Source organism: Poromitra crassiceps (assembly GCF_964638095.1).
Source record: "Poromitra crassiceps genome assembly, chromosome: 4".
NCBI lineage: Eukaryota > Metazoa > Chordata > Actinopteri > Beryciformes > Melamphaidae > Poromitra > Poromitra crassiceps.
In genome coordinates, this window is record NC_139626.1 from 13,496,180 (window position 1) to 13,513,381 (window position 17,202).

The 17,202-nt window shown below is 49.4% G+C and overlaps 1 protein-coding gene across 1 annotated transcript in view; it reads right to left on the reverse strand.

Annotated features, from left to right (window-relative positions):
- Positions 1-16,111: 16,111 nt before the first annotated feature.
- Positions 16,112-17,202, reverse strand: part of grid2ipb (glutamate receptor, ionotropic, delta 2 (Grid2) interacting protein, b) — a gene marked incomplete at both ends in the record, with an annotated part of 65,376 nt that continues 64,285 nt past the window's right edge. The window contains 2 exons of the mRNA XM_083635770.1: positions 16,112-16,172; positions 16,296-16,491. Of these exons, the coding sequence (XP_083491896.1) occupies positions 16,112-16,172; positions 16,296-16,491 (257 nt within the window). The remainder of the gene's footprint in view (positions 16,173-16,295; positions 16,492-17,202) is intronic.

Genomic DNA, 17,202 nt, shown 5'->3' on the forward strand with positions numbered 1-17,202 from the left:
TTGGTCAGCTCAGGGGTCAGCGCTTATGTTCAGAGGTTCAGACATGGTGCTTCATCTGTACCTCTCTCTCCACCCATTTATTCTACACCTCCACTGTCCCCCTCTCACTCACACGCCTCAGTCCAGCCTAACAGGCTCTCTTGTTTTATTGCAATATGCCTTTCTCTCTTACTATGTCCCCCTCATCTCCTCACCCCTTCCAGGCCAATACAAGTAGCCTCAATGTCCTCCTCTGTGTCTCCCCGCCCCTTCCAGGCCAACACAAGTAGCCTCAATGTCCTCCTCTGTGTCTCCTCACCCCTTCCAGGCCAACACAAGTAGCCTCAATGTCCTCCTCTGTCTCCTCACCCCTTCCAGGCCAACACAAGTAGCATCAATGTCCTCCTCTGTGTCTCCTCACCCCTTCCAGGCCAACACAAGTAGCCTCAATGTCCTCCTCTGTGTCTCCTCACCCCTTCCAGGCCAACACAAGTAGCCTCAATGTCCTCCTCTGTGTCTCCTCACCCCTTCCAGGCCAACACAAGTAGCATCAATGTCCTCCTCTGTGTCTCCCCGCCCCTTCCAGGCCAACACAAGTAGCCTCAATGTCCTCCTCTGTGTCTCCTCACCCCTTCCAGGCCAACACAAGTAGCATCAATGTCCTCCTCTGTCTCCTCACCCCTTCCAGGCCAACACAAGTAGCCTCAATGTCCTCCTCTGTGTCTCCTCACCCCTTCCAGGCCAACACAAGTAGCCTCAATGTACTCCTCTGTCTCCTCACCCCTTCCAGGCCAACACACGTAGCCTCAATGTCATCCTCTGTGTCTCCTCACCCCTTCCAGGCCAACACAAGTAGCCTCAATGTCCTCCTCTGTGTCTCCTCACCCCTTCCAGGCCAACACAAGTAGCCTCAATGTCCTCCTCTGTGTCTCCTCACCCCTTCCAGGCCAACACAAGTAGCCTCAATGTCCTCCTCTGTCTCCTCACCCCTTCCAGGCCAACACAAGTAGCCTCAATGTCCTCCTCTGTCTCCTCACCCCTTCCAGGCCAACACAAGTAGCCTCAATGTCCTCCTCTGTGTCTCCTCACCCCTTCCAGGCCAACACAAGTAGCCTCAATGTCCTCCTCTGTGTCTCCCCGCCCCTTCCAGGCCAACACAAGTAGCCTCAATGTCCTCCTCTGTGTCTCCTCACCCCTTCCAGGCCAACACAAGTAGCCTCAATGTCCTCCTCTGTCTCCTCACCCCTTCCAGGCCAACACAAGTAGCATCAATGTCCTCCTCTGTGTCTCCTCACCCCTTCCAGGCCAACACAAGTAGCCTCAATGTCCTCCTCTGTGTCTCCTCACCCCTTCCAGGCCAACACAAGTAGCCTCAATGTCCTCCTCTGTGTCTCCTCACCCCTTCCAGGCCAACACAAGTAGCATCAATGTCCTCCTCTGTGTCTCCCCGCCCCTTCCAGGCCAACACAAGTAGCCTCAATGTCCTCCTCTGTGTCTCCTCACCCCTTCCAGGCCAACACAAGTAGCATCAATGTCCTCCTCTGTCTCCTCACCCCTTCCAGGCCAACACAAGTAGCCTCAATGTCCTCCTCTGTGTCTCCTCACCCCTTCCAGGCCAACACAAGTAGCCTCAATGTACTCCTCTGTCTCCTCACCCCTTCCAGGCCAACACACGTAGCCTCAATGTCATCCTCTGTGTCTCCTCACCCCTTCCAGGCCAACACAAGTAGCCTCAATGTCCTCCTCTGTGTCTCCTCACCCCTTCCAGGCCAACACAAGTAGCCTCAATGTCCTCCTCTGTGTCTCCTCACCCCTTCCAGGCCAACACAAGTAGCCTCAATGCCCTCCTCTGTCTCCTCACCCCTTCCAGGCCAACACAAGTAGCCTCAATGTCCTCCTCTGTCTCCTCACCCCTTCCAGGCCAACACAAGTAGCCTCAATGTCCTCCTCTGTGTCTCCTCACCCCTTCCAGGCCAACACAAGTAGCCTCAATGTCCTCCTCTGTGTCTCCTCACGCCTTCCAGGCCAACACAAGTAGCCTCAATGTCATCCTCTTTGTGGTTTGAAGCACAATCAGTATGTGTAAAAAAAAAAATCAAATAAGCACCAATCAAATTGGCACTGACATCTTATTAGCTATACACTTAACTTACATTTCAAATGGCTGCTTTGATAGTGACCAGTGGCTCGATGAGATTGTATTCACCTGTTGATTGTGATACGTTTTTTTCACTACTAGGGCTATAATGCCCTTTCTAAGCCTTTTAGGAATACTACAACTGAACAGTTGTGTGTTTTGAGCATTGGATTTGCACTTTTGGATAGTATTTGTGGCCCAGATTTGGTTGGCTGCAGCTCCTGGAATGTTTCCTCTCAGCATATAACTGTACATAATGTTAAAGTGGTACAAGTTTTATTATGGCCAACCATACTATTATGATCAGAGTATTTTAGTTTCACCATTTAACAGTCAGTGATACTACTTTAGTAGAAGAATTCCCAAAGTGGAATCAATTCATTCAAAAACAATGAATGAATTCTCCATCAGTGTTAACAAATGTGTTGATGGAAATCATTTCAGCTGTGACTGTTATGATTTTAACTCCTCACTCTAAATGAAGTGCTTAATTGTCAATGCTTAATGCCACTGATACAATCAATTCTAATGGGCTGTTGAGGGCAGTTTCAAACAGTTCTGTAGCTACAGTATATCAATGCAGGGCTTATATTCTAGACATTTATTTTACCACTAGGGCTGCTCATTTATGGCAACAATCATAATCACAATTATTTTCTCTGATATTGAGATCATGATTATGTAACGCGGTTACTCATTGACTTTGGCAACATCATGCATTCATTGAACTTGAAAAAACTTGTCTTATTAATACTGGATTTCTTTCAAATTTAAATATAATGAAAAAGAAAAAGGACAAATAAATTGGCTAACTAAAATAATAAATAAAACAACAATAGTTTTATCTTGATTATCTTATTTTCATAATTGTGAGAAGCCAAAATTGTAATTGAAGACGTTATGTTGAGTTTCATGCCCTGGACATGTGTGGAGTGTGGAGAGTACCAGTCCATAACTAGGGATGGGGATCGAGCCCCGGTATCAATAGGTATGCATCGATAATGTCTCAAAGCCGAAAATAAAATCAATTGTGAGCTTATCGATACTGCTATTCAGACTAGTACTATCGATAAGCGCAGTACCATAGATCAGTGGTTCTCAAAGTGGGGCCCCCCAGGGGTCCTTGAGGGCGTTCCAGGGGGTCCCTGGAAAAAGGGGAATCATTTATTTTCACTATAATTCCATCCATAAGTAACACAATGACAGAATGTATGACTATTTTGGTTTCACACTTTATTTCATTCAAAATATTCTAAGCAATAGCTAATTTTTCCCCATCTCCCACAATTTGTACAACACTTTTAAGAACAGAAAAAAGGGTGTGCAAAAGGTTCATTTCGATTTAGTTCCCCAAGCAGCTTTGCTGAATGCACGTCCTCCGGTCAGCAGACCAGACCTGTCTTCTAAGCGAAGGATTTTTAGTTTTTGTTTGTTTTTTTGATTTACAATACGGGTCACTAACCCTTAATTAACAGGTAACTGTTGAAGAGCATGGTGCAGGTTAGAGACCACTTTCCTTAATATCGTCGCTGTCGGGGCGGGACAATGCACTACATTTTCTCCTTCAGCTAACTGCTAGTCATTGAAAGCTAGTGAAATCACACAATTTACTCATTTTGCTGGGGAATCCCCACCTGTGACCCCTCGTCAAGCCGACGTTCCAGTATAGGACCAGCTGCCGCCTGCAAGCCTCCAAGTCGAGACAGAGGCAAAAGTATGTTTTCCGCTTTAAGGAAGGGAGTAGAGGTGTTATGACCTGTTGCGTCCTCGCTTTGTAACTTCCTGGTCGTGAAGGAGCTGCTTCCAGCCTCAATGTGTCCTGGTATTTGTGCCGTTTTTAACCCCTACCCAAACCATAACCCTAACCCCAACCAAGTAACCTTAAAGTGATATTGTCAAAGATCTGATACTGACTTAACACAATGGTAATTGAGCCTATGGCCCATTGATGAAAGCCTTTTGCATTTTCAGTATTGCAGCATTTATGAACTTGATGTCTGTGGTGACACAGGGTGGGCGGAGCTAACACAATAGACTCACTCTGTAGGTTACTGGTTCCCGATAACAAGCTACTTTTTTGCCATCTGTAGCATTACGGGTGGTTACTATGGCCGAACAAACTGAGTAATGTCACATAATATGCGACACTGTTTGGATCTCACCTCCAATTACCACTCATCGCCATAGGTGTCACCCAAGAGAACAAATCTTGTTTTAGAACAAAACGAAAACAAACTCGGCTCAGACTTGCCGAGCTCCGAGCAGGAGAAAGAGCCGCTCGTCCGGCCCGGCCTGCACTGTGTTTTCCTCGTTATGTTTAGGCAAGTAACACAAACTTGGTTAGGTTTCGGCAACTAAAACAGCTTGGTGGGGCTATGGTTATGGCTATGGCTATGGTTATGGTTATGGTTATGGCTATGGTTATGGTTGGGGTAGGGGTTAAAAAAGGGGACACACCAGGAAAAAACAACACGAAAAACATGAACAAAACATGTCATGTACACAAATCAATAGATGACAGTTTTGTGAGTGCCAGCACAGACTTTCATGAGAGCAGGTTGCTCTGCTGAGTTTGTGTGAATATCACTGAGTCTGTGAAGTTATCGCTGCAAACCTGTTAGCTGCTACTCTGACAACCAAATGGCTGCTCTCCATTTGGTTCCTGCTGTTCAAAATGCCTTTGATCATACTGGTTATTATCCTGATAAATGTTGTTTATTATTATTGTTTATTTATTTATTTAAAAAGGGATACTACTGTTGAATAAACTATTGATTTTACTTAAACCTTATTGTATTGTCTTCCCGTCGACCATGCTCCTGTTGTCCTCCCGGGTCAAATTTACCCAGTTTTGTTTGACTGTTTATGAAGCCTTTACCACAATTTATATTCTTCCTATTGGAATTTATGGTCAATAGACGTCATTTACATGAAAATATACCTCGTTTTTGAGTGGTGAAAAAGGCAGAAATTATTAATTATTTTAAAGATGAGAGCCACATGTGTTAATGGATTATCACAGACTGGTATAGGTCAAAGTTTAGGCAAGATACTCTTGGTGAGCAGGTGGGCGGCTGAGTTCTGAACCATCTGGAGTCTATGGAGGGAGTGGGAGGAGATGCCAGTGAGGAGGGAGTTGCAGTAGAGTCTATGGAGGGAGCGAGAGGAGATGCCAGTGAGGAGGGAGTTGCAGTAGAGTCTATGGAGGGAGCGGGAGGAGATGCCAGTGAGGAGGGAGTTGCAGTAGAGTCGATGGAGGGAGCGGGAGGTGATGCCAGTGAGGAGGGAGTTGCAGTAGAGTCTATGGAGGGAGCGGGAGGAGATGCCAGTGAGGAGGGAGTTGCAGTAGAGTCTATGGAGGGAGCGGGAGGTGATGCCAGTGAGGAGGGAGTTGCAGTAGAGTCTATGGAAGGAGCGGGAGGTGATGCCAGTGTGGAGGGAGTTGCAGTAGAGTCTATGGAGGGAGCGGGAGGAGATGCCAGTGAGGAGGGAGTTGCAGTAGAGTCGATGGAGGGAGCGGGAGGTGATGCCAGTCAGGAGGGAGTTGCAGTAGAGTCTATGGAGGGAGCGGGAGGAGATGCCAGTGAGGAGGGAGTTGCAGTAGAGTCGATGGAGGGAGCGGGAGGTGATGCCAGTGAGGAGGGAGTTGCAGTAGAGTCTATGGAAGGAGCGGGAGGAGATGCCAGTGAGGAGGGAGTTGCAGTAGTATGCAGTCTATGGAGGGAGCGGGAGGTGATGCCAGTGAGGAGGGAGTTGCAGTAGGCAAGGTGGGAGCAGATGAAGGCGTGGATGAGGGATTCAGCAGCAGGGGGGGAGAGGCAGTGTCTGATTTTAGCGATATTGCGGAGATGGAAGTATGAGGTCTTGATGATGGAGCTGACATGGGGATCGAAAGAGAGGGTGGGGTCCAGGGTACTCGCCCAATGTCATATATGGATAATCCAGCCCAGCCTGGCCGGATGACAGTTTACAATAACTCTGTCCAATAAACAAGCTACTTGTGAGTCCATGTGCCTTTTGTTTACCAGCCCTGGTTTGCTTGTAATTGGGCCATCTAATGGAGTCAAATAGCCTACAAGAATTCACTAAAGTAAACTTTTCCACTATGGTTCAGACCAAAGAGGATCTGCTGCACTGTATGATGTGCGTCAGTATGTATGTATTGTCAACATGTCTCTAAACCACTGATACCAATAGTTATCCTTACATACAGAATGCAGAACAGAATAGAGAGAATGTAACTTTGTGTTGTGACATGAAATGAATGAATAGCAGCTTAATTCACCAGCAATTTCCTAGAAAATGTTTAGTATCTGTCACCTGACAGATAAACATCCTCTGGTCTGGTGCCTCTGGATGATTCACCACTGAATTTAGCTCACAACCATAAACAAACATCAAACATTGCTTCCAGTGGGATATCTATTGCACATTTAGGGGGCCTGGTGGAGAGACTGTTGTATAGAAAATCACATATTCTGTGCATGTGCATGTATCCTTCAGCAAGACACGGAACCCTGCTGTCCTGCAAATGTGTGTTTGATGCTCCTTTTCCACCGAGCCAGTTCCAGGGCCGGTTCGGAACCAGTGCCTAATCTCGAACCAGTTCTTGGTGTTTCGACAGGAAAACTATTCCAGTGTGGCACCAGCTGTTTGCTGGGCCAGATGAAAGACCCGCCTAAGGCAGACAAAGCATGCACGGCACAGCCGAGCGGCTGGATGGATGGAGGGATATACGGAGCAAAGCATCCTCGTTTCTAAATAAATAACTGCATCCAAAGGCGCATACACACCAGCACGATGACTTTCGCTTGTAGTCGCATCGCCCCCCGCAAGTCGCTTGGTGTTGCAGCTTGATTGGCTGTCTTGCTGTCTTTCTGTTTTGAATGGTACATTTAGAATTTGACCCCTCCTCCCGTTGCTGTCGTCCGCTGCCAGGTATCCCAGCATGCTTTGCAAGGCGATTAGAGGCGCATCCAATACACAATGACTGGACAACAGCAACTCCAAGCGAATACATTTGCTCTGGTGTGTATGTGACTGAAACTAAAGTAGCCACTATAGTCAAGACCCAAAATGGACAAATGACCCTGGATAGAGGAAAAGGGTGCCATGGCACGAGTCCGATACCTCACGAGTCCGACACCTCACGAGTCCGAAAAAAGAGGCTAACTTCCCCCAGACCCTAACCCAAAACCTAACCTCTCCCACCCCCACGCCTAAACCTAACCTCCCCCAGACCCTAACCCAAAACCTAACCTCTCCCACCCCCACGCCTAAACCTAACCTCCCCCAGACCCTAACCCAAAACCATGAGGTGTCGGACTCGTGAGGTATCGGACTCGTGAGGTATCGGACTAGGGGGCAGTCCCCGAGGAAAAGTACATCCTGTGTTTTTCTGTATTATTTTAGGTGCTGAATCCATTTCTGTTGAACCTATATATATAAATAATAATAATGGGCTATAGTTAATCACCAACAAACTGGAAATTTCTATAATTTTGCTTCCAGTTAACTTAGAAAGGTGATCTAAAAGTCTAAGTCCATGTGATGTCCAGAGATGAATCTATTACCCACTGATGGGCAAGCTACTTGGAAAATGTAGTAAGCTAAGCTATCAGTTACTCTCGATTAAATATAGCTAAACTACATTGAAGCTATCCCCAGAGAAATGTAGCAAGCTAAGCTACGAGCAACATGGCAAAAGCAGCTTGCTACATCAAAGCTAGCCTACTTTTTTTTCTCACATTGAATCAACTTCATGTCAAAGAACAACTTTCCACCAAACAAATAGGCACTTGTTGTCCGTCATAATGGAACTGGAAGTGCTTTATTGGCTACACAGGCACACTTGACATGCAATGTCTCCTCCTGTTTAATCCAAACCCCAGCAGAAATCTCCACTGCGTGCTTTGCTCATGGATTTTCTCTGGCAAGTAGCTTGTAGCTTTTGCGGGAAGCTACAAGCTACTTGGGTCTATAAATAGCTTAGCTACTGAAAAAGCTACTTGGTTCAAAAGTAGTGAAGCTACCACCAAGCTACTGAGAAATGTAGTTAAGCTATGTAGCTTCACTACTTGTAGCAAGCTACTGCCCAACACTGCTATTACCATGGTGCAGTCGTCAGCACAATCTTTCCTCATTAGCATAATTAGCATACATTATGGAAAAGTTAGCTCAAAAAGGAAATGGCTATATTTTTCACTTTTAAGCTGGGCTCAGACTAGGCCTACAGGATTCTGACAATCCTAACCGATTTTGAAATCTGGCTGTGACACGCACTACAGGAGAATCTTCCCCGATTATCTTCCCTAGAATCTCAAACATGCACACACTACAAGATTTGTAAATGTGGCGCACCACGCACTACAGGATAGACCAGAACAGCACATCCGGGTAATTTGCAAAACTTGAAGGCCGCGCCCCTTTTTAGGGGGTAACACAAGCCACTCGCGTTGACTTCAATGTAAAATAGCAGTACCCAAAACATCTATAGAAAAATAACAGAATTCATTTCCTTTATAAATGACCCAAAGACACCATGACATGACAATATATTTCAACTCGGCCGGCCATAGAATGCGCAAGATACATCGACACGAGGTACTTGTGTCGCGGGTCAGCATGTTTATATGAACTATACAGCTGCCTTATTGTAGTCTTGGGAAGACTTTGGGGTGGGGAAAAGACTCACATGGACAGGTGGGAGGGGGGAGAAGATGTCTGGTGGTGCAGGTGTTTCCCCTTTCCCTAATTAGGCCAATCAGACACACCTGGAGAAAAAGGCAGCTGTAGGAGCCAGTGGAGAGAAATTGGACGGACGAGCAGGCAGCAGGGAGCCACTGTGGAGAAGCAGCAGCTGACTGAGAGCCTGGGCGGCGGGACACGGACGGGAGGAACTGACCAGAGAACCTCCTCACCTACTGTACAACGCTCTCTAATGTCCGTCTAAAGGAAAGTCGGACACCTGTCGCCGTGACTGGCATGAGTGAGTTTTGCTCCTGTTGTAATGACAAGCCACTGATTCGTCGCACTGTTTGTGTTTGTCAGCTGGACGCCGTACCATACGGAACCCGGACGCCTCACGGGAGAGCTTGGACCCGGACCTGAGACCAGATGGAGCCATAAAGACTTTACATACAACGCTCGCTAAATCCTACATAAAGGAAAGTCAAATGGCCATCTGCCGGTATGAATGTGTATCTCCTGTAAAGAAGTGCTGTTACTGATTCCCATTTTTGCTGTGTTCCGCCAGCTGCTGGACCCGGACGCCTCCTCCTCCACTCCTGCTGGACCCGGACGCCTCCTCCCCTATCCATTCGGGACCCGCGGACTCCCTGGTTCCTCCGCGAAAGCGTACGCGCGCCCGCATGCACGCGCGGCCGCCGTCAATGGGACACTGTGGGTTATAGCAACCCGCTCCTGAGCATCAACAGCCCGGGGCTGGTAAGAAGTGCGGGACTTCCGTCTGCCTAAACTCACTCCCCCTATCAGGCCCTATGATCAGGCCCCAAGAAGAGACCTTATAGGCTATAAGAGACTCAGGGTTTATTCCAATTTGGCCCAGTATAGCGCCGGCCAAATTGGAATGTTTTAGTTTTCATTCAATTCATGTTTTGTCCTGTCTTAGTCCTGTCTCGTTTTCTGGCCATTGGAAGTTTGGTAACCCAGATGCCCGTGGGTTCCCCAAATTCCAACTTGCCCGATGAGCTATCTCTGGCCAATTAAGTGTGCTGTGTTTTGCCCTTGAACCAATGGTGTGAAATTCTTTAGCTGGCTTTAACTGTGTGCTGTGCTCTAAACCTTTAGATGGTCTTAAACTAGGGTGCTGTGATTTGAACCTTTTGTATCGTGTTACATTCGTGTGCTGTGCTTTAAACCTTTATGGTCTTATTGGATTTTATTTGATTGCTGAACTTGTTCTTGCATGTAGTGTGCCCTAACAGTGGCTGTTTTGCAGTGTCCTTTTGTGAAAAGAGCGTGGTGCGAACTGGCTGAATAAGGAGCCTGGGTTCACTGTGGCCGAGTTGGAGTTGGAGGGACACGCCACTGGGGGGAAGGGGAACTAAACTCTAGTCCAGAAAACCATATTGTGTGTCTTGATTTTCCCTGTGAATTAGTGTTAAATAAAAGGAATTATTGTATAAATCTTACTCGTCTCTGTGTATGTGTGTCTTGGGGATTGTGAGAACCGGTGTCAATTGAAGTGGGCCAAATTGCCCTAGAGATTGGTTCAAGTGTGACACCGCATTTTTTGGCGTTGCCGGCAGGACAATCCCCATAAGACACACACAATGACGACTGAGGCGCCCACAGGTTCAGGGGTAAATACAGCCACGACATCTTCAAGCACTTTAAGCACTAGCACTGTTAATACTGTTTTGATGCCTTGGTTCATGGGCCCTTGGATTCCAACTTTTGGGGGAGAAAATTGTACATTAAAATTTTGTGAATGGCGGGCCAAAATTGAGGCTTATCTAAGGGCACAGGGCCTACCACCAGAACACAGGGTGGATTTTGTCCTATTGGCATTAGAAGGCAATGCAAAGCGAGAGGTAATGCTGCTACCACTAGAACAAAGAAATACAGATGTTAAAATATTTGATTTTGTGGCCTCCCTTTACGCGAGAGACCAGTCCATTGATCAATTAAGAGCTCAATTTTTTGAGTGTCGACAGAAATCTGATGAGAGTGTGGGGGCTTTTATGCTGCACTTCCGTGAGCTCTACCACAGGTGGCAGGTGAAGAGCCCAGGAGAGGTGGGACAAGACTATGATCGGATGCTACGGGCGCAGTTTGTCAGAGGACTACAACCGGGCCCCATCCAACAGGAACTGCAACGGGAAATACGTCGTAAGCCAGCAATGTCCTTCACCGAGGTATGTGCGGAGGCTAAAGCCCTGGACGGCGAGGCCAGCGGGGGTGGACATTTAAGAACTTATCACACCCACACTACTCCATGGCTCCCGCCTTTGCAACCCAATGGTGGAGGGGAAGACCTACAGGCCCCTTACACACCTGGTCCTGTGGTTCCCTCACTGCTGGTAGCTACTAGTGGTGAAGGCCAACAAGCTTACCATTCATACACTGATAAAACTAGATCGACGGTGGCACCACCTACGGTAGCGACCCTGAAGGACTTGTCAGAGTTGAAGGAAACATTAAGGACTGAACTCAAACAGGAAGTGACTGACCAGCTGGCAGCTTTGGGAAAGTCCCTTATTGATGAAGTTAAGAGTCAGCTATCCGCTTTGAAAATTGCACCTGCCTTGCCTCCTTTGCCTTCTCACCAGACTGAACCTTGGAGCCGCCAACCCAGGGGCCGTGGACCTGTGGGGGGGGCAAGGAGGGAGAATCAGCAGTACCAGTGGGATGGAGACGGCCGGCCGATCTGTCTGGAATGCGGACAGGCGGGTCATACCAGGCGAGTATGCCCCCGCAGGCGGCGCTCGGATTTTTAGTTTCCTCTGTTGCTGTTGGGCGGGCAGCCGAGGACCGTCCCCCTAGCCTACTGGAGGAGGCCTCTTTTGTCGGACGGAGCCCAGAAGTGGAAGTTGCCATTCAAGGTACCAAAATCCCATGCATATTGGACACTGGGTCACAAGTAACATTTTTTAGTCGTTCATTGTTCAGGAAGTACTTTGAGCATGAAGAAATTAGAGATAAACGTGACATTACCTGGCTTAAGCTGACTGCGGCCAACGGCCTACATATACCGTATGTGGGCTATGCTGTGTTTGATATGGACATGGGTGGGGTACAGCTAAAGAACAAAGGTGTAGTTATTGTCGATGATGCCTGCCTTGGGCCAAATTACGGAGTGTTGGGCATGAATGTGATTGAGGACTGCTGGAGAACTGTATTTCAGGGCAATCATCCCGGCGACGCAGCCTTTAAATCCACGCTGCCATTTGCTGGTATCCCGGCCTGGGACAAGGCATTCGCTGTCTGTCGACGGGTTAATGCCACCGTCTCCGCCCCCACCCACTTCAGTGGCACGGCCAAACTTCCACGCCAAGGCTCTATCCAGCTGGAACCGGAGAGCGAAATGATTGTGTGGGCACAGGTGCCACAGGCGTCGGGAGTGCCAGATTGTTGTGTAATGGTGGAGGACATGGGGGACGTCGACCAAGAGTACAGAGTGGCACGTACTCTCTGCCACATGAAAGGAGGTAAAGTACCTGTTCGTGTGTGTAACCCTCACCCATTCTCTATTGAACTCCCCCAGCGATGTGCCATTGCAGCAGTTTCCCAGATCGAATCGGAGGCTGTCCACACTGGAGCGGAGTTGACAGTAAGACCCACTGGCCCTGAGGAGGTGGAGGTGGCTGTCCGACGGGTGAGTGCCTCCACGGACAAGATAAATCATCCAGCTTTGTCATTGCAGGGGGAGGGGTTGACCGAGGCACAGCAACAGCAGGTTACTGACTTGCTCCAGGAGTGGTTGGTGGTGTTCGCGGCTGATGAGGAAGATTTCGGCCGCACCAATGCTGTGCTTCATCACATCCCAACGGGCGAGGCTCCGCCGTTGCGGCAGAGGTACCGCCCCATCCCTCCTACCCTGTATCCAGACTTGCGAACACTGCTGCAGAACATGTTGGATGGTGGAGTAATACAGGAGAGTTCCAGTCCCTGGGCCTCGCCTGTGGTCTTGGTAAAGAAGAAGGATGGGAGTTGGCGTTTCTGTGTGGACTACAGAAGGCTCAATGCTGTGACCCACAAGGATGCCTTCCCCCTGCCAAGGATCGAAGAGTCACTCACCAACCTCAAGGGGGCAGCTTGGTACTCCACCCTCGACTTAGCCAGTGGATACTGGCAGGTCGAGGTGGATCCAAGAGACAAGGAGAAGACGGCCTTCGCAACACCCGTAGGCCTTTTCCAGTTCAACCGTATGCCCTTCGGCCTATGTAACGCACCCGCAACATTTCAACGTCTCATGCAGCGGTGTTTGGGTGGGCTAGTGAATGATTTTTTGCTCATCTATTTGGACGATATCATATTGTTTTCCCCCTGTTTTCGTAGCCACCTGGACCATTTGAGGCAGGTTTTCCAGAAACTACATGACCATGGGCTAAAGCTCCAGCCAACCAAGTGCCGACTCTTCCGGAAAGAAGTACTCTATCTTGGCCATCGGGTGAGTCAGCAAGGAGTGGCCACTGACCCTGAAAAGACAGCAGTTGTCAAGGACTGGCCTGTGCCCAAGACGGTCTCCCAGCTCCAATCGTTCATGGGGTTTGCCGGATATTACCGCAGATTCATCCATGCTTTTTCCAAGATTGCTGCCCCCTTAAATCATCTGCAGCAGGGGAAGGCTCGGATGGGTGCGGCACCGGTACAGTGGTCCCAAGAATGTCAGCAGGCCTTTGACACCCTGAAAAATGCCCTCTTACATGCCCCAGTCCTAGCTTATGCTGATTTCAGTCTGCCTTTTCTCTTATACACCGATGCAAGCCTAGGGGGGTTGGGGGCTGTGTTATCACAAGTACAGGAGGGGAGGGAGCGCGTGATAGCCTATGCCAGCCGAAGTTTAAGTGCAACAGAGCGTAATGACCAAAATTACAGCTCCTTTAAGCTGGAGCTGCTGGCGTTGAAATGGGCTGTTACTGAAAAGTTTAAGGATTACCTTTGGGGCGCCGCTTTTACCGTTTACACTGACAATAATCCATTGGTCCACTTAAACACAGCCAAGTTGGGGGCAGTGGAGCAAAGATGGGCGGCTCAGCTAGCAAATTTCACTTTTTCTGTCAAGTATCGGCCAGGCACCGCCAACAGGAATGCTGATATCCTGTCCAGGCTACCGAGTGAAATTAAGGTGAGCACTGTTCAACTGGGACTAGCGGGGGCAGCGACTGCAGTGGGCTTGGCTGAGGCCAGCAGCACGGTCACGCCCTCTGGGGCGTGGAAGGAGCGCCAACAAAACGACCCCGAGGTGAGGCAGTTGTGTCAGCTAAAATCACAAGGCGCGTCGAAAATCCAGGCCAGAAAAGTTTTGCCGCCTCATTTGTGGAAATGGTTGAAAGAGTGGCAGAGGATAGAGTTACAAGGAGATGTTCTCTTCCGTAAAACACAGGAACCAGATACTGGCCAGCCGGTTTCCCAGCTGGTGGTCCCAGGTGCGAACCGACGCGAGGTGTGGGAGGAGTACCACAAGGCAGGAGGCCATGCCAACAGTGACAGGACCCTGAGTCTACTGAGACGCAGATTCTACTGGCCATCAATGGGAAAGGAGATCCATGAATGGACTGGGGAGTGTTTGGAATGTGTGGTGAGTAAGCCTGGGCCAGCTATACGTGCCCCCATGCGCCCCATAGTGAGCAGCTACCCATGGGAGTTGGTTGCTTTGGACTTTTTATCCCTTGGGCGGCCAAATGACACTCACCCATACATTCTGGTAATGACAGACATGTTCTCTAAATATGCAGTCGCTGTGCCAACCAAAGATCAGACTGCTCAAACGACTGCCAAGGCTCTCTGGGGCTCTCTTATTCAACCATTCGGCTGCCCAGAGCGCTTCCTCACTGACCAGGGGGGCGCATTCCAATCAGACATTATGCATCAGCTGTGTAACCTCTATGGTTGTGTGAAAAGCCGGACCACCCCTTATCACCCGCAAGGTAACGGGGTCTGCGAGCGATTTAACAAGACTTTGCTTTCCCTGCTGGCCACCTTGAGCGGGGCAGAGCAGCCTTCTTGGACTGTTAAGTTGCCTACATTGGTCCAAGCTTATAATAACACGGTGCATTGTACTACTGGCTTCACCCCCTATTTTGTGTTGTTTGGTAGACATGCTCGCCTTCCTGTGGACCTAAGCTTGGATGTTGTCCCTCCACAAGAGAAGGGGACCCTGGACCCGTGGGTAGAGGCTCACCAGAGGACACTAGTGGACACTTACAAACTGGTGCGAGCCCACACCGGTCAGCGGCAGTCCTGGGACCAGGCTCGCTATGATCGTAAGGCCCGGGCAGTCACCTTGGTGCCTGGGGAGCGAGTGTTCCTTCGAAACTTCCGACGGCGAGCAAAAGGCAAGCTGGCCCCCTATTGGATTCCTTCCCCCTACGTGGTGGTCTCCCAGGCACGGCCCGACCAACCGGTGTACTGCATTCGGCCCGAAGGAAGGGAGGGGCCCGTTCGGATGATGCATCGTAATAACCTACGACCATGCCCTGCCAACCTGCCTCCCAAGGACCCTGCTCCAGAGGTGAGCCCCCGCACTCTCACTCATACGCAATCTAATGCTAAACCTCCGTTTGTTTTGCCTTTTGCCCCCATTCTAAGATCGGCCCCTAGACAGCCTGTGGGGCCCGCCGTTCCCATTCCTGTGGTGTTGCCAGGGTCAGTAGTTGAACCGGGTTCTATGGGGGGTGGGGACCTTCCTAGTGTACCACAAGGCCCGCAGTTGGGTGAAGAGGCCGTCCCAGAGCAGTTGCTGAACTCTAGTGACGGCGGACAGTGTTCACCTGAGGTGCGCCGATCCCAGCGCTCGAACTTTGGGGTAAAACCCTCTAGGTACCACTAGGACATTGGCCGGGACGACCAATGATAAAGCGGGGGGGTAAATATGTCGCGGGTCAGCATGTTTATATGAACTATACAGCTGCCTTATTGTAGTCTTGGGAAGACTTTGGGGTGGGGAAAAGACTCACATGGACAGGTGGGAGGGGGGAGAAGATGTCTGGTGGTGCAGGTGTTTCCCCTTTCCCTAATTAGGCCAATCAGACACACCTGGAGAAAAAGGCAGCTGTAGGAGCCAGTGGAGAGAAATTGGACGGACGAGCAGGCAGCAGGGAGCCACTGTGGAGAAGCAGCAGCTGACTGAGAGCCTGGGCGGCGGGACACGGACGGGAGGAACTGACCAGAGAACCTCCTCACCTACTGTACAACGCTCTCTAATGTCCGTCTAAAGGAAAGTCGGACACCTGTCGCCGTGACTGGCATGAGTGAGTTTTGCTCCTGTTGTAATGACAAGCCACTGATTCGTCGCACTGTTTGTGTTTGTCAGCTGGACGCCGTACCATGACGGAACCCGGACGCCTCACGGGAGAGCTTGGACCCGGACCTGAGACCGAAGATGGAGCCATAAAGACTTTACATACAACGCTCGCTAAATCCTACATAAAGGAAAGTCAAATGGCCATCTGCCGGTATGAATGTGTATCTTCCTGTAAAGAAGTGCTGTTACTGATTCCCATTTTTGCTGTGTTCCGCCAGCTGCTGGACCCGGACGCCTCCTCCTCCACTCCTGCTGGACCCGGACGCCTCCTCCCCTATCCATTCGGGACCCGCGGACTCCCTGGTTCCTCCGCGAAAGCGTACGCGCGCCCGCATGCACGCGCGGCCGCCGTCAATGGGACACTGTGGGTTATAGCAACCCGCTCCTGAGCATCAACAGCCCGGGGCTGGTAAGAAGTGCGGGACTTCCGTCTGCCTAAACTCACTCCCCCTATCAGGCCCTATGATCAGGCCCCAAGAAGAGACCTTATAGGCTATAAGAGACTCAGGGTTTATTCCAATTTGGCCCAGTATAGCGCCGGCCAAATTGGAATGTTTTAGTTTTCATTCAATTCATGTTTTGTCCTGTCTTAGTCCTGTCTCGTTTTCTGGCCATTGGAAGTTTGGTAACCCAGATGCCCGTGGGTTCCCCAAATTCCAACTTGCCCGATGAGCTATCTCTGGCCAATTAAGTGTGCTGTGTTTTGCCCTTGAACCAATGGTGTGAAATTCTTTAGCTGGCTTTAACTGTGTGCTGTGCTCTAAACCTTTAGATGGTCTTAAACTAGGGTGCTGTGATTTGAACCTTTTGTATCGTGTTACATTCGTGTGCTGTGCTTTAAACCTTTATGGTCTTATTGGATTTTATTTGATTGCTGAACTTGTTCTTGCATGTAGTGTGCCCTAACAGTGGCTGTTTTGCAGTGTCCTTTTGGGAAAAAGAGCGTGGTGCGAACTGGCTGAATAAGGAGCCTGGGTTCACTGTGGCCGAGTTGGAGTTGGAGGGACACGCCACTGGGGGGAAGGGGAACTAAACTCTAGTCCAGAAAACCATATTGTGTGTCTTGATTTTACCTGTGAATTAGTGTTAAATAAAA